Below are 26758 nucleotides of genomic sequence, written 5' to 3'. Positions count from 1 at the left end.
GATGCCACATAATGTGCAACACGCCTCCCAGACAGATGGTATCCATGGTCAGGACACCAGTGTGGTGCAGGGAGAAGTGGGTCCACCCGTACCAACGAACACACCCTCAGGAAATAAACCTCTGTTTCGGTTTCATGTGCTGGAGAATTTAATTTACAGAGGTGGATATAGAGATATGTAATAAAAACAACTGAGTGGTCGTTTTTTTTTCCAATAAACAAAATCATAATGAAAAGAGGAAGAAGCAGGCCCTGGCAGAGCGTCAACCGCTTGATTTATTGGTATTGGAGCTTCCTAGGATGTTTCCTCTGATCGAGTCAACAGTTGCACTAATTAAACACAACTATCCAATTGTGGGTGCTCGAGTGCGTTTCCACTCTAGTGTATGTACATGCTAAATAACACAGACAGGATGTTACATATTACAAGGGAGCCTGAGTTAACACCACCGGCGCATAGCTGTGATGCTAGTTGTTCTACGGCATCTCTAGGGGGACTTTTTGTTTGATGATTGGATAATTCAAACACGTGTCAAAGTAGTAGTTGTAGCAGAAGAATGAGGCAAGGAAAGATATATATATATATATATTTATACCACGGTCTGCGGGAATACTCGATTCTGATTGGATGCAGGGTGTGCATTAACTCCTGATATACGGACACCTGGACAAGTAGTTCCGTCAAATTGTCTGTTTACCGTTCTCAATTAATGCGCTAGCTGGCGTATCGTCTCTAAAATAGTAGTAACCATAGCAACGGGAAACAAAACAAAGCTCAGCGGACTATAAAACCTCCCGCTACCTCCCGTTCTAAAGTCGTAGCTATGGTCCGTCCTAATTACTGGAGGAGTGAACAACGTTTCCGTTGCATGAGAACCCAACGGGCGTGTAATGGTGGTTCCGGGTATTAGTCGGACCCTCAGGCGTAACCAGGGAAACAAATGTATGTTTTGTGGAAAACTTTATATTCAGATTGTAAAACGCATGAAAATATAAATTAATGGTCTTAATTTGGTCACCGTTGGTAAGTGACCGTGGTATAAGCGGGATAATGCCCTTCGAGGTGTCCATTATCAGGAATTAATGGACTTCGCGGAGGCAACCGTCCTCCGCTTCGCGTCGGACGGTTCACGCCTCCACGTCGTCCATTAATTCCTGATAATGGACACCTCGTCGGGCATTATCCCTTACTTAATTACTTCATTTAAGAATGCTCGATTCTGATTGGCTGGGAGGGGTGCATTCATCCGGCATATTGCCCGCAATGCAATTTGGAATTACATTATGCATTTGACAATTCATTATGCAATTTTATAATGTAATTTGTAAATACGTTATTCAAAGTGTATTTTAACATGCAAAGTGACAATGCAATCCTCAATTAAATTTGCAAAAGTTATAACAATACAAATAGAATAACATTTTGTCAAATTCTTTGAGTTCCTTTATACAAATTGAAAAGCTATAGCGTCCCCGTGATTGCAATCCACTTCGCCACGCTCCGTGTGTTGCGATATTCAAATGACATTTCAATCCGCAAAACGGAATCCAAAGAGGGAATCCAAAGAGGAATCCAAAGAGGAATCCAAAACGTCAATATGCAAAGTGGCAAACGTATCAGCCAATAAGCGTCTGGGCGGGAACTACGTCACTTGCTCGTAATTTCCTTGTTCACTTCTAGTTCGTAATTTCGTATGTGTCAGGTCCATGGTCACCAATGGAGATTATTGATACGCTCCGAAGTTTGGCCGATGATGTGGAGAACAATCGTGTTGAAGACACAGATGCAGTAGATAGAGTGCGTGTTCTGGGAGATAGGATAGACGACTTATCCTCACTGGTACGTTTTGACGCCAGTGTGGTAAACACAAAGATTTCCCAAGTGCTACAGGCACTGGGTGCGAAACATAAGGTCGGGAGACCCACCGTCTCCACCCACTCCTCACCTACAAAGCTCTCCACAACCTAGCCCCCAGTTACCTCTGGGACCTCCTCCAATAATACACTCCCTCCCGCTCCATCCGCTCAACCTCTGCTGGACTACTATGTATCCCCACATCACGACTCATTACGAATGGGTGCCCGGTCATTCAGCGGTTCAGCACCCAGGCTCTGGAACTCCCTCCCCCCACAGATAAAACAGTCAGACACAATAGAAAGTGACGTAGTTCCCGCCCAGACGCTGATTGGCTGATACGTTTGCCACTTTGCATATTGACTTTTTGGATTCCTCTTTGGATTCCGTTTTGGATTCCGTTTTGCGGATTGAAATGTCATTTGAATATCGCAACACACGGAGCGTGGCGAAGTGGATTGCAATCACGGGGACGCTATAGCTTTTCAATTTGAATAAAGGAACTCAAAGAATTTGACAAAATGTTATTGTATTTTTATTGTTATAACTTTTGCAAATTTATTTGAGGATTGCATTGTCACTTTGCATATTAAAATACACTTTGAATAACGTATTTACAAATTACATTATGAAATTGCATAATGCATTGTCAATTGCATAATGTAATTACTTATTGAATTGCAAATTGCAAATTGCATTGCCATTTGAATTTTGCTACATATATGCTTCCATAGTTATCAGGTTTATGGCACATGTTAAAGGTTGGAGGTTATCTTTGGTTTTTCAGGGTAAATAAATAAAAAGGAAATTCTTATGGCGAGGAAGGAGAGGAAAATAAACTGGTTTATTTGAAGCGCTCCATGGATTAACCTAATTTCTGTATGGATATAGCATGTACACGTACACACACACACACACACACAAATTGGAGCGATGTAGTACACTTTTGATTGCTTTGTTCAAAATTGAATTGAAACAAAGGATTTAAATGACACACCTATCTTCCATGTTAGCTCATTAGTCTTCCTCTCTCCCTCTCCCATATATGGTCGCCAAGCCACTTTTTTTGTCCCTCGCTCACTCTAACGAATTAGACAGGGGGACAAGAGGGATAGAAAGAAAAAGGAGATAAATGTGGTGCGGACTGGGTTTCTGGGTCATTTGGTCCCGCCCGCACACACATACACACACATGCACAAACACACACGCACATACAGTAGACATGAATAGGAAATATTGAAATTGTTGTGTGCTTGGGGCAGACTCGTTGCCTGTGTGTGGTATATTATTGCATTTGACTTTCATCAGCCAGCTGTGTTTCCACGTGCGTGCATTGACGACTATGTACCCTACACACCAAAATATAAAAAAAAAAGAGTATGACACCAGACAGAAAGGGATGGACAGAGAGAGAGAGAGAGAGAGAGAGAGAGAGAGAGAGAGAGAGAGAGAGAGAGAGAGAGAGAGAGAGAGAGACAGACTGAAGGGAGACCAACTTCCAGCACCAGTCTGGATGCTGAGGGCAACCAATTCATCTTCCCTTTCAGTTGCTCTTCTGGGCTTCAATCCCAACCCTAGTTTGTGTTGATGTGTGTGTTTTTCAATGTGTGCATCTATGTGTGTGTGTGTGCATTCCTTTGTCTTGGTGTTTGTGTGATTATGTATATGTGCTGTGTTTGTGTTTGTGTGAGATCATATTGCTGCCCCCCTCGGCCCTAAAGGTGCAGCACCTATCTGAGTGATGAACATGATCCAATGCCATTTTATAAATAGGACAAGAGAGACTTTGAGGAGCCTCTGACGTGGAGTGCGCCTCTGGGAACAAAACGCTTGTTTGCCATAACTGAGCCACAGACTGTGCAAACATCTACTGTACTACCTTGCGTTTCCCCTACAATGTTTTTCAGCAGTGGTGCTGAGGTGTGCGTGTGAGTGTGTTGAGCACTCTTCTGATGTGGGTATGCAGGGTGTTACGGTGGCTGAGGTGCGGGTGCATGGTCCTGATGATTCCAGAAGGGCCTCTTTTGCATTCAGACAGAAATTAATCATACAATGATATAACAATATAATATGCTTTTTGGTTAGTTTTGGTGATTTGTCGCTTAATAATTGTCCGGGTTATATAATACTGTTCCTAAGGTTCTACATGAAAAAATGTAGATGCTCTATTAATAAGTCACTTGTTTCTTTGTCTCTTTATACTTCCTAAATTCAGTCCAGACCTATGGATGAGCTAATCTCACCAACAGTATCATCTTGCCTGTTTCATTCTTCTATAGCATTGATTCTCAAACTGTGGTACCCTTGCCTACCGTGAGCTATTAAGTGGTACACAGAGGAATCTCTGAAAAAAAAAAAAAGAAGTATATATTCATTATTTAAAAGCATAATAATATCAAAATACTAGTCTGATTGGAAATATATTAACCATGAGAAAATTAAAACAGGGCTTAAAATAAGTTTTGCCTTTCCTTTAATAGATTTGTTTCAATATCAGCCTGTTTCGGACAGGAGTGCGGACAGGAGAATATTTCGAGAAAAACTATAAAGAAATGAAGTGGAGAACAGTAAACCAAGCACAGGTGTTATGTGGTGGTATGTGGTGATGTTATATAAATGAATCCATGAAACCATTGAATCTCAAACGTCATCTCCAAATTCACCCCTTAGCCTTACCCCTTAGCCCTACCCCTCAACTTTGCGCGGTCAAATGTAGAGATAGGGCTGTCCCAATAGTCGTTTCATAGAGGGGTAGAACTAAGGGGAAGGGCTATCACCTAAAGCTTACCCTAAACAAGACTGAGCTCCTCTTTATGCCAGAGAAAGATTGCCCTGCCATGGACTTACTGGTTACTGTTGAGGCAACAGTGAGAAACCTCGGTGTGGTACTGGACAATCAGTTATGCTGCACCGCGAACATCAACACAGTGGCCCGACCTGCAGATTTGCCCTCTACAACATGCGCAGGATCCGGCCCTTCCTCAAGAGGGAAGCAGCTCAGTTCCTGGTCCAAGTGTTCGTCATCCCGCGTCTACTTCTGCAACCCGCTCCTGGCTGGAATTCGTGCCTCCGCGATTAAACCTTTGCTGTGTGTCAAGAACCTAGATTGTCGGACGTGATCCCCCTTTTCCAGACCTCCACTGGCTCCCTGTAGTAGCTCAGATTCAAGATGATGGTACTGGCCTACAAGGTGGTCAATGGTACTGCCCCTGCCTACCTCCAAGCGTTGGTCAGACCACACACCCCTGCTCGAGTGCTCCGCTCAACTACTTCAGCTGGATGTCTGGTACCACCATTGCTACGAGTAAACAAAGGTTGATCACAAAAGTCACAACTCTACTCTGTTTTGGCACCGCAGTGTTGGAACGAGCTCCCTGCTGATGTCAGGACCGCAGAGTCGCTCACCAGCTTCCGCAAAAGACTCAAGAGTCACTTGTTCAGAGTTCACCTAGACTCTGCATAGCCACCCCCTCCGCTCCCACCCCTCCTAGACACTTATTGTATGTTGTACGACCTGGCACTTAATGTACGCAAATTGTATGCTGTACATCCTTACAGTCACTTATTGTTAAAAAACGTATTGTATTTTTTACATCCTGGCACTTAAAAATATTACTTAGTTCTGTCCTATTAGCTTTGCAAGCTTTGTTGTATGTGGGAATGGGTTAACCTAGCAATTGTTGGTGCTTGGCACTTAGTTATATATTCTTATTGTACAACGCTTTGGATAAAGGCGCCTGCTAAATGCCCCAAATGTAAATGTTAAAAAGTACGTTTTTTGAGAGCCACACAATCCTAGGCAAGATGGTGGCGAAAGATGCAAAAGGATCAAAAACACAACATAAAATGATGATGACCATCGCATTATCCTAATGTGGTTTCAATGTATTATAGATATTTTCCTTATAACAAGGAATGTCAAATTGATAGTCCCCACAACCGCTAAGAAGAGAGAAAAAGATGAACCATCCACTGATTGTTAAAAACCGAGTTATTTAGTCCCTTTAGAAAAAATATAGATAAAATGTGATTATGTGTGATTGTTAATGCCTTAACAACCATATTTATTTTTGACATTGATTGCACACTACCTCAAGTTCTAGTGCAATATTTCCAACAGATTCTTGACTTATCATACCACGTTTTACCATGAATGCAATAGGTGCATTCCTGAGACATTCAAAATTCATTCAGCAAAAAAGTTAATCAAAAAATAACTTGTGTAGCCCTGTGCTATATTTTCCTTTAATTTTCTTTAAGTTAAAAGGTGTTAATAAATGTTTAATGATTTTGAATGCATCATGCAGAATGTTTTATTATCCTATGGCCTGTATTTTATTTTCATTTGAGTATGTACGTTTTGGTTGTTTTCTTAATGTGACCTTTGAACCGGAGGGTTAAAAGGTTGGAAGCTCGGCAGCTGAAGGGGTGTGAACCAGGAAGAGTACGGACGGCTAGTCCGAGCTCGTGATCCAATTATACCAATTATACCTACATGCGATTGATACTCTGTCTAGAAAATGGACTAGAGGTATACTGTTCCGGTTGTCGGATAGATAACCACCAGATCAGCGATCGGGGATGTGCTTCTGAGGTTTCTGGAGATGCTGAGCCTGCCTCCAGACGTGGACGCGGCAGAAGGCTGAGTGCGGTCGGTTTGGATAAAACTCCTGCGTGGACCAGTCGACCCGAGGACCGCGAGTCCGCGACTGTCTGATCGCTTCCACACGCACACACACACACCCCGCCAAGTGAGGTGAAAGGTACATTTGATTGTTTGTTTGTTTGCTCCTGTGAGTGAAGCGGCCGTTCTGTTTTTGGCCTCCACGTACCCAAGCGACGACACAGGCCTGCAACGTGGGGATAAATAGTTCGTGCCGGCATAGGACTGCATTTTCCTTTCAACATTTCCAAAATGCATGTGATTTCATGTGTGAATTGATTTACCTGTTTTCTTGTGTGAATTGATTTACCTGTGGGTCGATGCACTGAATGATTCTTGTTAACGTGTTAATTCAATGAAACCATCTTTCATAGTAACTTATGTGTGTTTTATTGTCATTACCATGCAGTGATTCCTATACATTGGGGGTTTAGTTCTACAAGACACTACAATACAACTAAAAATAAAATCGGGTAGATTACCACATATAGCGTGTGGTCAGTTTAGTGTGAACTTGGGAGCGTCCCAATTAACTTTTGGGTTAATTAGAATATCATGTTCATAGCCATGGCATGGGGGCGCTACATAAAATGGGGGCTCGTCCGGGATTTTCTGTGTTTGTAGTGTTTTGGAATCCTTTTTGTTGTCGTAGTCATATTGTCTTATTGTTAGGTAAGCACGTCGTTTGCGCTTAAAGAAGATTGTAATTTAGCCATGGAGGATCCATCAAATTATAAAGCCTGGCAGCAAACAGAGCTTCTGAAGTGGTGCAGTAGTGAGGGCATTAACCCTAAGCATGCCATATTGGTTATCGGTGTACGTGAAGATCTTGAAGTGGGCCAAATTGAAGATGTCCTACATACTGTGCGATGTTGGGGACGTGTCCGAGTACGGGGGAGGAAATTCAGCAGTGAGGCTGGTGGCCTTTTAGTTCTTTGTGAATGCAAAGAAGAGGTTGTTTCAAGTTGGGTTCCCCCGGAGGTGAGGCCTGCTGATGGTGACGATGTATGGAAGATTGTGAATGCTAATGGAACTCCTGCTGCTCCTGATGATTTTTCAGAGAAGTTGAAAATCTTCTTAGCAACTGAGGGGAAATCAGTAGCTGATTTAGAAGGTTTTTGCACTCCGTCAGTTCCCCCTGGCGGGACTTCAGATGCAGTTCTCCAGTCTTTAGCTGATGCTATCAGTCGAGCTAATAAAGGCCAGACTGAGAGTCATAGTTATCGCCGGCTTAGGATTTTCTCCGGTAGCATTCCCACCCCGGCTGGGGAGGAATCATTGGATTACTGGTTAGAACAGGCGACACTGATGGTCCAAGAAAGCGAATGGCCTGAGCAGGAAAAGAAACGCAGAATCATTGAGAGTTTGAGGGGTCTTGCTGTAGAGGTAGTGAGGTCCTTGCGCCTTAGTAGACCCCGTGCCAGCCCTGAAGAGTATTTGAATGCACTAGATAATGCGTTTGGGTCTGCAGAGTCTGGTGACGACCTCTATTTCTCTTTTCGCCTCATACAGCAGAAGGCTGGTGAGAAGTTGTCTGACTATGTCCAGAGGCTTGAACCTATTCTGGCTAAGGTGGTTAAGAAAGGTGGTATTTCAGACCGAGACAAAGACCGAGTGAGGGTTGAACAGCTGCTTCGTGGGGCAATCGGTTCTGATTGGATGCTGCTAAGAATGCGTTTAAATGAAAGAAAGGTCTATCCTCCTAATTTCCTAGATTTATTTACCGAGATCAGAACGGAGGAAGAACATGACCGGACACGGCAAAGAGTGAATACCCGTGTTCGAAGTGTTGCTGCACGAGATGAATCTGCAGAGAATAACACTGACATTGTGGAGGAACTGAAGGCTGACTTCAAAGCTCTTAAAACCTATGTGTCTGAGATGAATAAGAGGCCATCCTTCGGTGAGGGGGAGTGTGATGTTCATGCTTTAGCATCCCAGTCATTCCAGTCAGGCAAGGACGGAGCTGACGAGGTTGCTTTGCGAAAGAAAGTTAACAGATTAGAAAAGAAGTGGAAGGCTAAAGGCGGGGATGTAGCTGAGCAGCAGGTTGCAGCTGCTGCTGTTGGGATGAATACTGCTGAGCGTGGGTCTTCTGCACGACCGCAGAGGTTTAAGAGTGATGGTGACCGTTTCTGTTACCGGTGTGGGGAGGACGGTCATATCGCCACTAAGTACTCGTCTCCTGAAAATGAGAAAAGAGTTATTAGGAGGCTTATTGCTTCACTTAATAAAGCCAAAAGAAACTGCTTTCCTGACAGTGATTTTAAGGATGACACAACGCACGCTTCAGTCAGAAAACAAGCTGTGCAATCCAAGACAACTGCTACGTTTCCTAAGGGGCTGATTGGTCCGTCGTCTACTATGCAGGTGAAGGTGAATGGGCACTCCTGTACAGCGATTCTGGATAGCGGGTCACAAGTGACGATCATTTTTGAAAAATGGTATGAGGAACACTTGTGGGATGTAACCATCCAACCAGTGTCGGGGTTGGCCATTTGGGGCCTTAGTGATAACAGCTACCCATACTTAGGATATGTTGTAGTCGATATGCAGTTCCCTAAAGAGCTTGTTGGGAAACAAGAAACACTGTCAGTGTTGGCTTTGATTTGTCCTGGACCTAGCACGCCAGATCAGGTCCCTATGATTTTAGGCACCAACGCTAGCTTGTTTCACCGACTTGCTGCTGTGTGCGGCCATCAAAAGAGTGAAACTCTGACTAATACTTTGAACATCAGGGGGTTTGGGCTTGAGAAAGGGATGGTTTCACAGTGTTAGCGAAGGGGACCCAGATGAAACTGTCGGTTTGATCAGCTGGATGGGCCCTGGGCAGCTAACCATACCCCCTCTAGAGAGCTGTTGTGTGCCGTGTCAAGTGGACTTATTTCAGTCAGAGCTTGAAGGCATAGTTGTGGTGGAGGCGAGTGATTCCACGCCATTGCCTCAAGGTGTGATGTTGCAGCCTGTGGTAGCCCTAGCTAAGGCTATTAATCCTAAATGTTTCTCTCTGCTACTGCAGAATGAGTCCAAGAAAGAGGTGAGGATACCTTCAGGCACACCGCTAGGGAAAGTGCAGGTGGCTGATTTGGCGACTTCGCCAGGGACTGGTGAGATATCAAGAGAGATGGACCCCAGTCAGATTGATTTTGGTGATTCTCCTATTCCTAGGGAATGGAGAGAGAGACTTACCCAGAAGCTGTGCCGGCGGCGCAAAGTGTTTTCACTCCATGAATGGGAAGTTGGCTTGGCCAAAGGAGTGGAGCATCGCATTCGACTGTCTGACCCCCGACCTTTTCGGGAGAGGTCCAGACGTTTGACGCCTGCTGACATAGAGGATGTGCGTAAGCACCTTAGAGACTTGCTAGCTATAGGAGTGATCAAGGAGTCACGGAGTCCGTACGCATCACCGATAGTGATCGCCAGAAAGAAAAATGGTAGTGTGCGTATGTGCATCGATTACCGAACTCTGAATACTAAGACTATTCCTGATCAATACACCACCCCACGCATCGATGATGCACTGGACTGCTTAACTGGAAGCCGATGGTTCTCCGTTCTTGATCTTCGTAGCGGCTATTATCAAATAGCCATGGCCGAGGAAGACAAGGAGAAAACTGCGTTTATATGTCCTCTCGGCTTCTATCAGTTCGAGAGAATGCCGCAGGGAGTAATGGGGGCTCCTGCGACATTTCAACGTTTAATGGAGAAGGCCGTAGGGGACATGAACTTGTTACAAGTCCTTGTCTACCTAGATGATTTAATTGTTTTCGGTGCGACTTTGGAGGAGCATGAGGAGAGGTTGATGAAGGTGTTAGACCGTCTCGAGGAAGTGGGTCTTAAGCTTTCAATGGATAAGTGCCAGTTCTGCCAGCCTAGAGTAAAATATGTGGGGCATATTGTGTCGGCTGACGGGATTGCCACCGACCCAGCTAAGGTGGAGGCTGTCACCAAGTGGCCGAAGCCTACTGACTTGAAGTCCCTGAGATCTTTCCTCGGTTTCTGCGGCTATTATCGCAGATTTGTAGCACACTACTCCTCCACAGTTAAGCCATTGACAGACCTGACCAAGGGTTATCCTCCTGTGAGGAAAGGAAAGAAAGTGAGTGTTAAAGACCAACAGCAGTACTTTAAAGAGTCTCAACCGTTTGGCTCAAGATGGACTAATGAGTGTACCAAGGCTTTCCATGAGGTCATTGAGTGCCTCACCAACGCGCCTGTATTAGCTTTTGCGGACCCGAACAAGACCTATGTGTTGCACATTGATGCTAGCCTTAAAGGGTTAGGGGCTGTCTTAAATCAGGTGCATGATGAAGGCCTTAGGCCTATCGCGTTCGCCAGTAGAGGTTTGAGTGCTGCAGAGAAGAGGTATCATATTCATCAACTTGAGTTTTTAGCCCTTAAATGGGCAGTGGTGGATAAGTTCCATGACTATTTATATGGGGTGAGATTCACTGTGATGACGGACAACAATCCGCTCACCTACGTATTGACAACTGGGAAGCTAAATGCGACAGGGCATAGGTGGCTTGCGGCCCTAGCTACATATGATTTGGATTGACGAGGACACTGAGCCCTGGAAAAAGCTGTCACAGGGTGACGTGAGGGCCATCTGTGGTTATGCACACGTACTGGAGTCACCTGACGGGGAGGTGCGTGTAGCAGATAGACTAGGTATCCCTGCAGAAGGTGTTCCTGAGTTGTATGCTTTTGCAACTCATCTCAATCTGGGTAGTCTGGAACAGTTCACCTGAGAAGAATTGCGAAAAGCGCAACTGGAGGACAGTGTACTCAAGGTGGTTAGAGAGGCCCTGAACACTGGCCAGTGGCCAGCTAATTTAAGCCAGACTGACCCTGAAGTAGGTTTGCTGAAACGTGAGAGTCCGAAATTCAGTGTTGAAGGCGGACTAGTGTACAGAATTACAAACAAAGCCTCCGGAAAAGAAAGACGTCAGTTGCTACTGCCCAAGGAGTTCAGATTGCCTGTGATTCGTGCTTTACATGATGATATGGGACACTTGGGGGTAGAGAGAACTGTAGACCTGGTAAGGGAAAGGTTTTACTGGCCGAAAATGTCTCAGGCTGTTGAGAAATACATAGGTAACTGTGGGAGGTGTGTAACGTGGAAGAGCCCTTGTTCCCGAGCTGCTCCGTTACATCAAATTACCTCTAATGGACCTATGGAGCTGGTTTGTATCGATTTCTTGTCTTTGGAACCAGACTCAAGTGGATATGGTAACATACTCGTCGTTACAGATAATTTCAGTCGCTACGCACAAGCATACCCGACTAAAGATCAAAGAGCAATAACAGTGGCCAAAGTCTTGGTTGAAAGGTTCTTTGTGCATTATGGCCTCCCGGCTCGAATTCACTCGGATCAGGGCCGTGATTTTGAAAGCCGATTGATCAAAGAACTTTTGAGGACGTTGGGGATCCGAAAGTCCAGAACGACTCCCTATCATCCCCAGGGGGACCCCCAGCCTGAACGTTTTAACAGAACGCTGCTTTCAATGCTGGGGACTTTGAGGGACACACATAAGAGACAGTGGAGCCGTCATGTGAGTCAACTAGTGCATGCATACAATAGCACTAAGAGCGATGCCACAGGGTTTTCCCCCTATTACATTATGTTCGGAAGAGAGGCTAGATTGCCAATTGATGTGTGTTTTGGCACTGATAAGCAGGGATCGGTCAGTCATTCACGTTATGTAGAAGAGTTGAAAGAGGACTTACAGAGTGCATATGAACTTTCTGCCAAGTCAGCTACACAAGTTCATTTGCGAAACAAAAGGAACTACGAAAAGGTCATGCGCAACCAAGTTTTAGCCAAGGGGGACAGAGTACTCTTGAAAAATTTGGGCTTGAAGGGAAAGCATAAGTTACCGAGCCGTTGGAACGCTCTACCTTATGTGGTGGTTGAAAAGCTACCTGACTTGCCTGCATACAGAGTCAAGCCTGATAGTGGAATGGGGAAACTTAGAACCCTACACAGAGACAATATTTTGCCTATTGGTGAGCTGGTCCGGATAGCTGATGATGAGCAGGATGCTCCATTGCCGGTCGCAAGATCGGTGACTAGGACTCAAAGAAAATCTGTTTCCCCTAAGAGTCCTAGTTTGAGACAATCAGACCGCTACTTCGTTGATGAGGACACTAGTGATTCTGAATGTGAAATTAGACCTGTTTACAGATGGAGAGCTGAACCTCCTGATTCCTGTACTCGTGGTTTTCAGAGAAGCAGGGACGATGTCATGCCAGTAGTGGACACTGCTGATGAACAACAAACTGCATCTGATCCAGAGGAGAGTGAGGTTGAGTCTGAGGTGATATCAGAGCCTGAACATGTCCTTGCTAATGAGAGTGATGATATTGTTAATACTGGTAACGATGCAGATACCCCTGTTGGACAACGAGGTAGAACTGTATCTGATAAAGATCCAGTTGTATCAGCTGAGGAAGTTGAACCTCAGAGAAATTCTCCTCGACGAGGGAAGAGGTCAATTAAGCCGGTTATTAGGTTAAAATATGATGAGGCAGGAAGATCTAAGGACCAGCCTTTGACTATAGTTCATAGGGGTGTAGTCATAAAAATTGGATAATAAACTAATTTTTCATGCCCGAGTTGGGTCTCATGAGGGCATGAGGACATTTAAGGGGGGGGGAGAGTGTAGCCCTGTGCTATATTTTCCTTTAATTTTCTTTAAGTTAAAAGGTGTTAATAAATGTTTAATGATTTTGAATGCATTATGCAGAATGTTTTATTATCCTATGGCCTGTATTTTATTTTCATTTGAGTATGTACGTTTTGGTTGTTTTCTTAATGTAACCTTTGAACCGGAGGGTTAAAAGGTTGGAAGCTCGGCAGCTGAAGGGGTGTGAACCAGGAAGAGTACGGACGGCTAGTCCGAGCTCGTGATCCAATTATACCAATTATACCTACATGCGATTGATACTCTGTCTAGAAAATGGACTAGAGGTATACTGTTCCGGTTGTCGGATAGATAACCACCAGATCAGCGATCGGGGATGTGCTTCTGAGGTTTCTGGAGATGCTGAGCCTGCCTCCAGACGTGGACGCGGCAGAAGGCTGAGTGCGGTCGGTTTGGATAAAACTCCTGCGTGGACCCGAGGACCGCGAGTCCGCGACTGTCTGATCGCTTCCACACGCGCACACACACACACCCCGCCAAGTGAGGTGAAAGGTACATTTGATTGTTTGTTTGTTTGCTCCTGTGAGTGAAGCGGCCGTTCTGTTTTTGGCCTCCACGTACCCAAGCGACGACACAGGCCTGCAACGTGGGGATAAATAGTTCGTGCCGGCATAGGACTGCATTTTCCTTTCAACATTTCCAAAATGCATGTGATTTCATGTGTGAATTGATTTACCTGTTTTCTTGTGTGAATTGATTTACCTGTGGGTCGATGCACTGAATGATTCTTGTTAACGTGTTAATTCAATGAAACCATCTTTCATAGTAACTTATGTGTGTTTTATTGTCATTACCATGCAGTGATTCCTATACATAGGGGGTTTAGTTCTACAAGACACTACAATACAACTAAACATAAAATCGGGTAGATTACCACATATAGCGTGTGGTCAGTTTAGTGTGAACTTGGGAGCGTCCCAATTAACTTTTGGGTTAATTAGAATATCATGTTCATAGCCATGGCATGGGGGCGCTACACTTGTATAAATCCCGGAGACGAGCAATAAGCAGCCTCTGCAGACCAGGCATGGCTCTTCTGCTGAGACGGAAGTCCTGCTCCAGCTCCAGCTCTATCTTGAACCACCAACGCAGGATGGGCACCTTTACATTAAGCTTGCAGTACAATGGACGACTGGTCTGGAAAAGGTAATAAGTTCACATAATTTAGTCTGAATTGGAAGGACTTTTACTACTTGAAACTAGTTAAATACAATGCATGCGTATGGTATTCAATCCTATCAGGCCTGCACACGGATCAAAACAAAAAACAAAGTAAACAGTGGTTTATTTTACATTACATGCAACACAAAGGGGTTGATCCAACAAAATTAACGTTAGTTATACTAGCTAGCAAGTTGTGTAGCAAGGCTTACTACAACAAAACTTTCTTGCAGTATATTCAACATACCTCAAACTGATCTACCAGCATTCCCAGGCATTGAATACGGCCTTGAATAAGTCTTATTATTTCCACATTACTCAGCTTCGCTGATAACCGAAAAAAATTCAAGAAATCACCAAAGCTGAGGACGGTATTGTGTAACTCAAAACAACGAGCAACAAACTCTTCGCGTCTATTGACATACACGCTGTAGACGACTACTATTGACGTAACTAGGTCTTGAAGTGTTGCCCCATTTGATAGGAGAAGAATTCCCCTTTACACTTTGTTTCGAGGGGCAGGTCGAAGCCACACTAAAGCGAGGGCAACTCAAAAATGAGGGGTTGGGTTGAAAAGGAGAATTGAGATTGGGCACAAGTTCACGATTCAATAGTCGGGAACAACATCATTGCGCACCTCTTCTCGCTCAGAGACTTGTCCGAGTACTGACAATACATCTCAGTGACAGCCGAAGCAAACAACTTGATGAGAAACTTGTTCAGCATTGAAACCTATGAAATGCCGGAGGACTTCGCTGTTGGTGAGCAGGAGAGTTTAATAGAATAGTCATGCGACGAAACATTACAAGTCAGCTTTCAGAAGACGTTGTTGTTGGACTTTTGGAAACAGCAACACAGTGAATACCCTCCATGTGCTTTCTTCTCTCTTTTGCATCCACATATCCATGCGACAAGGGCTTCTCTTCACTTGCCATCATAAAAACTAATTACAGAAGCAGGATGGATGCTGTGCCACACCTGATACTGAAGCTGACCTCAATTGATCTAGACATCGCAGGACTGTGTTCGCATAGGCACACACACCTTTCTCGATAGGCTTATGGAAGTTAATTTATCAACTTGCTGGCCAACTTTTAATATTATTTGTGATAGCATTATTTGTAAGAAATAAAATTCTAACAGGTTGTTGGTTTACAGTTGTTATTCTTAATGTTGTCACTTGTGTGTGTGTGTGTGTGCATTCAAGTGCTACCCCTTTGTCCAGCTGACAACAGTTATATATATATAATTCTTTATTTCAGACCCAGGAGGATCCATATCAACACAAACAAAATAATACATAATAATAATAATACATTATATTTATTATATATATACATACATACAGTGGCGGCCGGTCAATAGGGGGCGCTAGGGCGCCGCCCCATCAAAATTTCGGGAAAAAAGTATAGACACAGTAAACATAAATTACATAATAAAAAGTAATTACCACGTCTGTTCAGTGTTCACTCATACAATGGGTTTTACTTTTAAATTTGTATGTCTTTCCATTCAATATTGGGTTTATTCTGGGTTGTTTTCATGCATTTCAATAGCGAGGGGCGCCGGCCAAATGAGTGTGTATGTGGCCTCTTAAACTTTTGGCTTCCATGTGACTTCATGCTGGTCTCTAATTGGTCACTTCAAGATTCTTCTCCGGGCGCAGCTCTCTGCGCCCCTGGCCAATCAGCGTGCTTGGGCTCATTTTTCATCCAGTCTGATTGATTCATGATACCTGTCGTGCCTGTCACTCAAAGAGCGACAGACACGCCCACGCGCACACGGAGCAGACAGAAAAAAACAACAACGAGAAGACAAGAGGAGACATGGCGACAGCAAACGAAAATTCGGTTGTTTCGTTACGCAGTAATCCTTTCTCGAGGCGTTCGGTGGAGGAAAAAAAAAGAATAAAGGAGCTTGGACCGGAGCAGCCTGATATACAAATCCAGCAGCAGGCAAGTGACAGGGGAAGGAGTTACACTAGAGGCTTCTCTCGTTTGTGTTACACCAAACACAGTTGGCTAGCTGGATGTGGAGTTAGCAATGCTCTCTATTGCTTTCCATGCTTGCTTTTTCAAAGTGTTGGCAGTGGCACTGAAGCTCTGTGGACAACAACTGGGGTCAGAGACCTGAAACATCTCTCTGAAAAATGCAAACGGCATGAAAGTAGCCGTAGCCACCTTGACAACAGCATGAAGCTACAGTTTTTTGGCCGAGTTAGCATTGCTGAACAATTAGATGAGGGCTACAGAGTTGGCATTAGAAGGCACAATGAAGAGGTGACAAAAAATCGTCACATACTGTCCAGGATAATAGACTGTGTGAAATCTTGTGGGGCCTTTGAATTGGCTTTACGTGGCCATGATGAGAGTGAGAGCTCTGTCAACCCGGGATATTTCGTGGGCTGGTGGATTTTGTTGCCTCTCTGGATGGAGCTTTGAAAGAGCACCTTGAGACTGCCACTGTTTTTAAGGGTACTTCAAAAACTGTCCAAAATGAGCTCCTGGATTGTATGTTGTCTGTTGCAAGGGAGCAAATAATTAAAGAAGCTCAAAAGAGTGTTTTTGTATCAATCCAGGCAGATGAGACAACAGATATTTCAACACAGACCCAACTTGTGCTTGTACTACGCTACATTGATGACAAACACAGTGTGCAGGAAAGATTTTTTGAGTTCATTCCTCTGCAGTCATCTACTTCTGAGTCCATTGCTACTGCATTAAAAGAGCGTCTTGCTGCCATCATTCCTGAGGATCAGAAAAGCAAGCTAATCTGCCAGGCATATGATGGAGCCAGTGTGATGAGGGGTGCCAATGCAGGTGTTCAGAGGAAAATCAAAGATGAGTACCCAAATGCCCACTATATCCACTGCTATGCACACCAACTCAACCTGATCATGCAACAGGCCACCTCTCACATTTCCAAGGTGAGAATTTTTTTTTCTGACCTGGGTGGATTTGCCAGCTTTTTTTCCAGATCACCCAAGCGTACAGCTGTTCTTGCTAAAATGGTGGCCCATAGACTGCCAACATCCAGCAATGTCAGATGGAACTTTCACAGCCGAGCTGTCAACACTGTGTTTGAGCACAGACAGGATCTCATTCAGTGTTTTGAGAACATACGCGACTCGGGTGACTTTGACCCCAAAACCATGAGAGAGGCAGGAGGCATGGCCATGCTGCTGGAACATCAGGATTTTAAGTTCTTTCTGGAACTTTTTCACCACATCATGCCACATGTGGACCTCCTCTATGCCAAGCTCCAGAAGAAGAACATAGATGCAGTCCACATCAAAGGGAACATCCAGCAGTTTGAACAGGACATACAAATCATCAGGTAATAAGTATTCCTATCAGTAATATGATCATCACATTTTTCAACATTATCTCTTTTCCCCTTTTTGATTATTATTATGACTTCTCACACAGAAATTCTCGCCATTCCATGGGTGAGCAAAGCAGTGGTTCTCTGACAGCAAAGAGGCGTCGGGTACTCAGTTCAGAGGATCGTCAAAATGTTGCAGAAGAGGTGAGTTTATGTTGTAGAAATCTGTCATAGTCCATGTTTCATTTGAGGTTGTAATGTTTGTTAGAGGAGAAATGTGTTTTGAAATACAATTTAAAATATGTCATTGTCATGTTGCAGAGATGTAGCCTCATGTTGCAGAGATGTAGCCTATCACCTAATCACAATTAAACTATTTGTTTAAAGTAGTACTATCACCAATACATAAGTAATAGCAATAAAAAAAGCTGAAATATGCAATAAATAGGTCCAGGGGAGCCATAACTATATGTACACAAAATATAGCCAACAGTGTACTGTCTGAGGAGCAAATGCAAAAAAAAAAATAATTGTTAAAGAGACATCTATTTTTTCTCTATATTTTTGTATTCTTCTCTCTGTAGATCTGCAACACCATTCTGGGACACACCAGGGAGCGCTTCTCCTTCACCGACCATCTTGTCTGTGCAACCTTGCTGCAGGGGGACAGGTTTGAGGACCATCAGGGGGCATTTCCTGAAGAGACACTACAAAGCACGCTGAAGGCCTACAAAATGCTGAATGGAAGCAAACTGAAGACAGAGCTCAGTCTCATCTACAGCAAAGTAGAGTTCAGAGCCTGTTGTGGTGCAGTGGACCTGTTCCAGCTGTTCATGGAAAACAATCTTCAAGATGTCTTTTCAGAAACTGTCACTCTCTTAAAGATCCTCATCACCACACCCATGACCACAGCTGAAGCAGAGAGGTGCTTCTCAACCTTGAAAAGAGTGAAAACCTTCCTCAGAAACACCATGACCCAGGAGAGGCTGAATGCACTGGCCATGCTCTCCATGGAAAAGAGACTTGTTTGTGAAATGACAGATTTCAATCAGAAAGTCATTGAAAAATTTGCTGGCCTGAAGGAGAGGAGAGCAAAATTTATGTTCAAGTAGTTTATTGTTGTGTTGTAATCCCCGCCCGCCAGTGCGCCCCCCCAGATTTTTTTAGCACCAGCCGCCACTGTATATATATATATATATATAATATTTTAAGGAATAAATGTGGCTGCTGCGTGAACTCTGCGTAGCTGAATAGGGCAGGCCTACGCTATTGTATTTTGTTATATTTTATAACATCGGTCACAATGGTGGTACTCGGGGAGAAAAATAATTTCTGAGATGGTACACGGTGTAAAAGGTTCTCAAAATTTCTCAATTGACAATGACAATTATACCAAGGTTTAATATAAAACAAATAGCATTTGGGACAGCCAACATAATTTCAACTAGAAATATTTATAACAGCTGATTGACGTGGCCCTGGTTATCCTAGCTAGTATCCGGGTCTAGGAAGAGACTTAATAAGCTGGTGGGAAGAGCTGGCTCTGTCCTGGGCAGTACACTGGAGCCTGTTAAGGTGGTAGGGGAGAGGAGGATGTTGGACAAATTGGAATCCATCAGGTCCAATTCCTCTCATCCTCTCCATGGCAGCGCAAAACAGTTCCTTTAGTAAAAGATTATTACACCCAGCATGTAAGAAGGAACGTTTCCGAAGGTCTTTTATTCCATCTGTCATAAGACTCTATAACAAATCGGTTATGAAATATTGTGCTACCAAAAAATCACTTCAACTAAATTAATAATGCAATACTTGAATTTCATAATGTGCATTTTCCACTGTACATATGTGACAAAGTATTTTTTATTCTGTAGTGAGGCACCTCTTGGCCGCATTGATTGTGTAGCTCATGGGTGTGTGCAGTTTCTGCCCTTATGGCATGACATTGTAATCACAGTATGATTTATTTATATTTATTTTATTTTGTATTATTTTATGAATGCATGATTGTTGGATACTTTATACTTTTTATTTTATTATTGCATACTTTAGATTCCATGGGCTGTTGTAACAAGTTAATTTCCCATGCATGGGATGAAATAAAGTTCTTATCTTATCTTATAGAGCGTCACTTCCGACGGCGGCGCTATATTTTTCCGCTCCGTCACACAGAGGTGAAACGGGGCGCATCTCGGCTCACGCGGGCCAGACAGGTGGCGGCGGGCTGAGGTGCCCGTCTAACCCTTGACTGACACTCCTTATACCCGCTACGCCCCTGCCACAAATACACACACCTGCTCACCAGCACCTCAACCTGCTGTCTCCCTCTCCCTCTGGAGCCACCCACACCTGGATGTGATTAAACCCTCGACAGCGAGTGACAACATCACAACATCACCGTTTAGCATTCCCCGGCTTTCAGTCCATCTGTTAGTCGGCATCAGTGGATCTGAACCCTGCAAACCCCGCTCACCGATCCTATTCATAACAATTTGTTACAAAAGACAGGAAATTTGTAGGATTTTTGGGGGACTTTTTTTCCTGTTTTTTACAATGACCAAGTCATTTTGAATCCCCCCCTCTCATTGTGTACGGAAAATACGGCAGAAGATATATTAAAAATGAATTATGGGTTTTGAAACCATAAAGGGCTAACTGAGTCCATATTTACAATTTAATGTCCGCATTTAAAACATTTTTTATTTAAGTTGAGTTTTGGATTTGGATCAATCCATATCCCTACAACGTCAACCCCTTACATCACTTTCTTCCAAAACAACTCATTTCACGGCTTGGTTTTCCTTTAACATTGACATGAATATCAATATGACTCACGATAACGCTAATCGTTCTGACCACTTGGACAGGGGGCGGGCTGAGGCCTACCTTTCCGCTTGGAGTCGCGTCTGACAGTACCCGGCCTGAGCGCTGGCTGCAGCTCGGTCTCTGTTGACATCCTCAGGCTCCACGCGGGCTGGCCTCGACTCCACAGGGCACTGCTGGGCTCGGAGGGCTCCGGTTCACGGCCGCGTCGATGCCACGGGTGTTAGTGCACGAGTGCGTGCGTATGGGCGGGTGCCGGAAGAGCGGAGGGGGAGGCGCCAGGTGTGTGCGTGGGCACACAGGAGGCTCATGGGAGAAAGGGGAGGGACCCTAGCCCTGACACGACATCCCACATGCGGCCAAGGAGAGCTGGAGAGAGAGGGGGGGAGGGGGGGTTGGAGAGGAGGAGGAAAAAAGCAGCAGAAAGAAAAGAAAGATGTTCTGTTAGGTCACACTCTCTCGTTCTCTCACTCCCCGGTGAGGGTAGTGGGAGCAAAGCGTCTCATCTGGTATGCCGATGAGCAAGTTGTTTTTGTTGCTGTAAGCCTTGAGTCCTGTGTTGCCCATGATAATATTTAGGGCTGGACATCTACTGAACCTCCTGATCTCTCAGACTGTATTAGGACAGAATCCTAGCAATCCCAACCATGAACCCTTCCTCACTAAGCCGAACCTTTTGATGAATCCAACTCTCACCTAACTTCCCTTTGGCTAGTGTCCTTCTCCATGCTAATTAACAATTATTTTAGCGCTGCTGTGCCCAGCAGCTCTATTTTAAGACTTAAAATATGCAATGGTGGGGGTTGGCAACAGACGCGAGCCAACTTCGGAAACCGACGTCTTCCAGCCAACTGTCCTTGAATTTGCACCTACCCATTGTCGCAGACTAGCTAGCAAGCGCGCAGATAATCGTTTATATATGCAGCTAGCAAGAAAGAAGCCTCTCTACATGTCCTTCCTGGAAAGCTCCCCGAGAAAAATAAATAAAAAATAGTCCTGCCCCGACAAATTTAAGACCTTGAGTTACAGTATTTAAGACCAGTGTATGACATTTGTAACAAATTTAAGACTTTTTAAGGCCTTAAATTTAGAAACATGAAATTAAGACTTTTTAAGACTTTTTAAGGATCCGTGGGCACCCTGGAATGTGACTATTGTTATTTATTATTACACAGCTCTTCTCACTGCTGTTGAATGCTCCGTTGACTTGCATGGGCCTTCACAACTTCCGGTGGTGAATGGCAGTGTTGTGCCTGAACGCGTTCATTGAACGATAGTTCATGAACTCGTTCATATTTTGGGCGAACGTGAACTGAACGTACTGTATTACTGCCTGATGAACGTTACTGTTAACTTGTTCATTCTTGTGATTGTGAACGGCACGCTCACTCGGTTTAACTTCGTTCAATAGGGGGGTTATTTGTTTATCAACACGGCGGATGGCTCGCAGAACGCCGTGTTGTTCGACCGGTTGCCATTGTTATCTCTGTGTGGTTAATTTGCAGTTGCGTGTTGTCAGCTTACTGTTACATTAAACTGTAATCAGAAAACGCGGTTGTATGCTATAGACCCTATAGTATCTGCCGTATAAAGGCTGGGACGAATGTGAAATTATAAATATGTACACTTTATGTTGAAAGTATAGACCGTCGCGATTCCCATTGAAGCGAATGGCGCAGTGATTATTCTTCAAAACGAGAGCTGTTAAATTGTATTCAGACAACGCGGTTGTATGCTATAGACCCTAGAGTATCTGTGGTATAAAGGCTGAGATGAATTTCGAATTATAAATATGTACAATCCATAACGTTAGCTCTCTGGCTCATAGCGGACTAGAATACCTCCTAGAATCATTGCTTGTTGACCAGAAACGGAAAGGGGGGCTGTTTACGTTTGGTTGTAGTCTTTTCGCCCGGTTCTCCGTCCCAACAGTAGGGCTAGAACCGAGCAAAAACAACTCAGCGTGAACAACCTTTCCGTTTCCGGCCAACGAGCAATGAGTCTTCCAACAGAAATCAATGGGATTTACAAAATGCCCTAAATGTGCAATAAAACACGACAGAAACTGTATTTCGCTAGGATACTTAATTCAACCACTCTAATGTTCAAAATACAGGAAAAAAATAATAGCTCACAGCAACATATTGGAAAAAAGTAGGGATGCACCGATATGAAAATTTTGACCGATACCGATATCCGATATTAAAATTGCTGTTATGGCCGATAACCGATATTTACCGATATCGATATTGGTATAAAAACAAGTTTCTATGATGATTTTGTATACTGAAGAACATGTAAACACTGTGAATATGAAAAAGTTATTTCTTTCTTTATTTTCCAAAACTTCGAAATACATTGTTTCTTCAACAAGGTACAGGGCATCCATAACAAACACAAGTTACTTACAGTGTTAGTTTTAGGCTACTTTTACAACTTGCACCTATGAAAAAGTTTGGATCCTAGATCACAATAACGATCACAAATCAAAATATCTTGACAAGGTTTTATAACTTAAATCAAATTTGCCAATATTCATGGAAACCAGACACTTGTCTAATAAATTACAAAAAGTGTTTCAAGTTTAAGTCAATTTCAACTCAAATCTGTGAAATAGGCTAAATCAAATAGTTGGTTGGTTGTAGTCTTTTCACTCGGTTCTAGCCCTACTGTTGATCCGGAGAACCGAGCGAAAAGACTACAACCAAATATAATCATGTCCGGTTCTGGTTCCGGTTTCCGTTTCAATGGGATTACGGAACGCCAAATAAAACACAACAGAAACTGTATTTCGCTACGATACTTGATGATGTTGTTAATACCGGAATTGTCCTTTAAACATGCGCCGATCACGTGAACGTAAAACTTTTTTTTTATCAGCCGATCCGCGGATCACTTGCGTCCCGAACCGTGAGGGTTGATCCGTACGGATCACGGGAAACCCGTGAACCGTTGCACCACTAGTGGTGTTGAATGATTTGACACGGCATCCTCCGCGCATTACTTCGGCTTTGCAAGTACTGCATATTGTAATTCGAGTACCTTCATTTGAGACCGTAAAAAACATCCAAACCGCCGACATTGATTATTTTCAGTTAAGGTGACAAACACTCCTGTAGGCCTACTGCCTCTCCGTGAGTCTCTGGCTGCGTCACTGACACTGTCACATGACCAAACAAGCTGCGCATGGGCAAAAAACACACACAACGGCAACTAGACGGAAATAAATATCGGCTGTTAATATCGGACCAGTTTTACTTATCGGGCCGATGCCGACATGTTAAAAATTGACTAACATCGGCCGATAACGATATCACTGCCGATATATCGTGCATCCCTAGAAAAAAGAACTATGAACTAGTTAATCCTTTGGAACTGTGAACTTAGTTCAAATTTTTGAATTAGGAACGTTTAACTGTACTTCATTGTACAGTTCATTTTAAAATAAACAGATTGATTTCATACAAATCATAAAAGCCTCTCCCTGTTTCATTGTGTGTGCGTGTATCCGAGGTGCGTGCATGCGTGGGGGGTTCTTGATTGACCGATTTTCGAATATTATTTTAATACTTCTCAGCGAATATCAAATAGTATTTTTGCCAGAAATGCACATCCCTAGCACACAGATTTGAAAAGGTACCATCCAGGTGTTACTATCACTGTTGCGGCGGAAAAAAGTACTCCAACAACCCCTGTCTGGGAATTCAGAAATGCAAATGCCATAACCAAGTTATTTGTGTTTTCATTTCTGCTGATCTACGGCCATTCTCCGTTGTTAACAAACAAGCAGTTTTTTTTAATTTTCCCCTTAACTATGAACTGTACCGTACCGTACTGTGCCTTAAAAACCGAGGTACGTACCAAACCTTGACTTTTGTGTACCGTTACAGCCCGAGTATATACGTGAACACACTCCAACAATAAACAAGATCACACCTTTGCCGGGATTCATTCGTTTTTATTTGCGGTTTATTTGTTTTTATTAGCGTGACCAGATGACCGTCACGCTAATATTACACACACACACACACACACACACACACACACACACACACACACACACACACACACACACACACACACACACACACACACACACACACACACACACACAGACAATTAAATACATGCATGCTCCTCCTCTTTCTCTCCCATATGCAAAGACAGCAGAAGGAGACAGCTGCAGGCTGACAGGCTGCATGAAAAAAATATCTACCAAGTTAGTCTTCACCTCTCTTTAGACATTCGCTCTTGACCTCTTTTTCAGTCTCTCTCTGTCTCTAACTCTGTCTCCCACACACAGACACGTACTCTCTAACCCATTTCCATCTCTCTCTCTCTCTCTCTCTCTCTCTCTCTCTCTCTCTCTCTCTCTCTCTCTCTCTCTCTCTCTCTCTCTCTCTCTCTCTCTCTCTCTCTCTCTCTCTCTCTCTCTCTCTTCTGTCATGCCCTCCCTCTCTCTCCCCGTCACTCTCCCTCACTGGCAGAAGAAAGGCGGAGAGCAAAATTAAATAGGGCCGGGGTTTTCTCAGCAAAAAAAACCGGACAGGCAGTAGAGTGCCTCCGCTTTTTAGTCTTCCTTCTCCTTCACTGGGCTGTGAGTTTCCTGCCTGAATAGGAGGCCCCCTCCCACCCCCATCCCCCACAAACCCCTTTAAGCCTCAGGCAAGAGCAGCAGATGAATTGAGAGGCTTTTAATTTGCCGCAGACAGAAGAGAACAGAGTCCATTTAATTCTGTCGGCAGAGGCCATGTCGGCAAAACGCTGACAATATTCTTTATCTGGTCCAAACACACTGGGAAAACGTGTGAGTCGCTCCAATTACAGCAGGCTTTATCAGCCGCACTGTTCCACCAAATGGGTGGGGAGATGGGAGGGGGGGAGAGAGGAAAGGTCTGGGGGGGGGGGGACTTTTGTAAAGAGAGGCGAAAGCAGGAGTAAGGGGATGTAGGAGGAGAAGTGGAGGGCGCAAGAGAGAGGGGAGAGGGTCTGAGAAAGAGTTGAGTAGGAAAATAAGCCGGAGAGGGTGGGTGGACATAGAGAGAGGGAGAGAGAGAGAGAGAGAGAGAGAGAGAGAGAGAGAGAGAGAGAGAGAGAGAGAGAGAGAGAGAGAGAGAGAGCGATGACATTGGCATGGCTTCGGCAACTTACAGCCCAAATGCTCCAACCCCACCACCCCTTATTAACATCCTGTCTGCCTACACACTAGGGGTGTAACGATACATTTGTATTGAACAGAATCGGCACGGACGTCACGGTTCGGTGCATGGATTTACACTAGGGCTGGGGGTAAACGATTATTTATTAAACGATTAATCGGCCGATTATTTCATCGATTAGTCGACTAATCTAATGACTAATTGGATGGTTATCTATTTCTGTTGATCGATCAATAAAAACCATAATGTAAATAATATACTTTATTTAACAACAGTTTTGCACAGCAAAAAACCTTCTGCTTTACACAAAATAAAATAAATAAAATAGTTTCACTGTTATACAAAATGAAAGGCCAGCCGTGCTCAAATCTGCCAGTGTGAGTGTGGCCAGTCTGGCCAGGCCGGGCCAATTTGGCCACTTGGGAGAGGTGTGCTGCTACGGTACGGGCCGCTACGGTACAGATGCTAATGAGCCGACACGCGCAGTCGCGCACACGCACGGCTACGCAACCTGAGCTGGATGACGTATAGTCCATGCGACGACCACGGACATAATAAAGGCGACGAGCCTTCTTTCCCATTAAACAGTAAACATATATCCAAATAAGCAACAGACTCAGCAAAGTGCGAACTGTGTTCTCTGTGTTGTTGTCCATTGTCCTCGAAAATCGTAGACGGAGAAATTTGGCGTCGACGTCATCGACGTGTCGCTACAGCTCTAATTTACACAGAGAAGTATAAAATTGAATAAAACTGTAGTGCAAATTTATTAATGTAATGCGGAACTAATGTTAGATACGAGAGTTGATCAGGGACAACTAATGGCGCGTTTCAATCGGAGGGTGAGGATAAGTTCAGTTCGCTAAGGTGCGGCCATTATAGAATGGACACCCAAAATGGATTCCAAAATAGCGCCCATTCATTCCGATGTAAACTGCTCAATGGCGCAGGGCAACATCACAGAGAGATATGCTTCCGCATCATGGGAGCCTAGCCACGCCCATACGTACCGGATGCAGAAATATTCTTGTTTTTTAGCATTGTTGCATTGTAGCATCATAAGCGAGAGG

At 44.0% G+C, this 26758-nt stretch overlaps 2 protein-coding genes across 14 annotated transcripts in view; one reads left to right on the top strand and one right to left on the bottom strand.

Moving 5' to 3' along the window:
- The window catches only part of dab1a (DAB adaptor protein 1a), a 161341-nt gene that overhangs the window by 77984 nt on the left and 56599 nt on the right, over positions 1–26758 (bottom strand). For 12 of the 13 annotated variants that reach the window (XM_060066872.1, XM_060066873.1, XM_060066871.1 and 9 more), the window contains one exon: positions 20593–20898. The exons of the other annotated variant lie outside the window; for it this stretch is intronic. In XM_060066872.1, the coding sequence (XP_059922855.1) occupies positions 20593–20662 (70 nt within the window). In that variant the 5' untranslated portion in view covers positions 20663–20898. The remainder of the gene's footprint in view (positions 1–20592; positions 20899–26758) is intronic. 13 annotated transcript variants of the gene reach the window in all.
- On the top strand, positions 16131–18885 carry LOC132468991 (zinc finger MYM-type protein 1-like). Its single transcript, XM_060066896.1, has 3 exons — positions 16131–17721; positions 17814–17913; positions 18294–18885. Exons 1-3 carry the CDS (start codon positions 16898–16900, stop codon positions 18819–18821), a joined length of 1452 nt encoding a protein of 483 aa, XP_059922879.1. The 5' UTR covers positions 16131–16897; the 3' UTR covers positions 18822–18885.

Source organism: Gadus macrocephalus, chromosome 12 (genome assembly GCF_031168955.1).
Source record: "Gadus macrocephalus chromosome 12, ASM3116895v1".
In the NCBI taxonomy this organism is placed as follows: Eukaryota; Metazoa; Chordata; class Actinopteri; order Gadiformes; family Gadidae; genus Gadus; species Gadus macrocephalus.
Note: the sequence above shows the minus strand (reverse complement) of the source record. Positions and strands in the feature narration are given on the sequence as shown.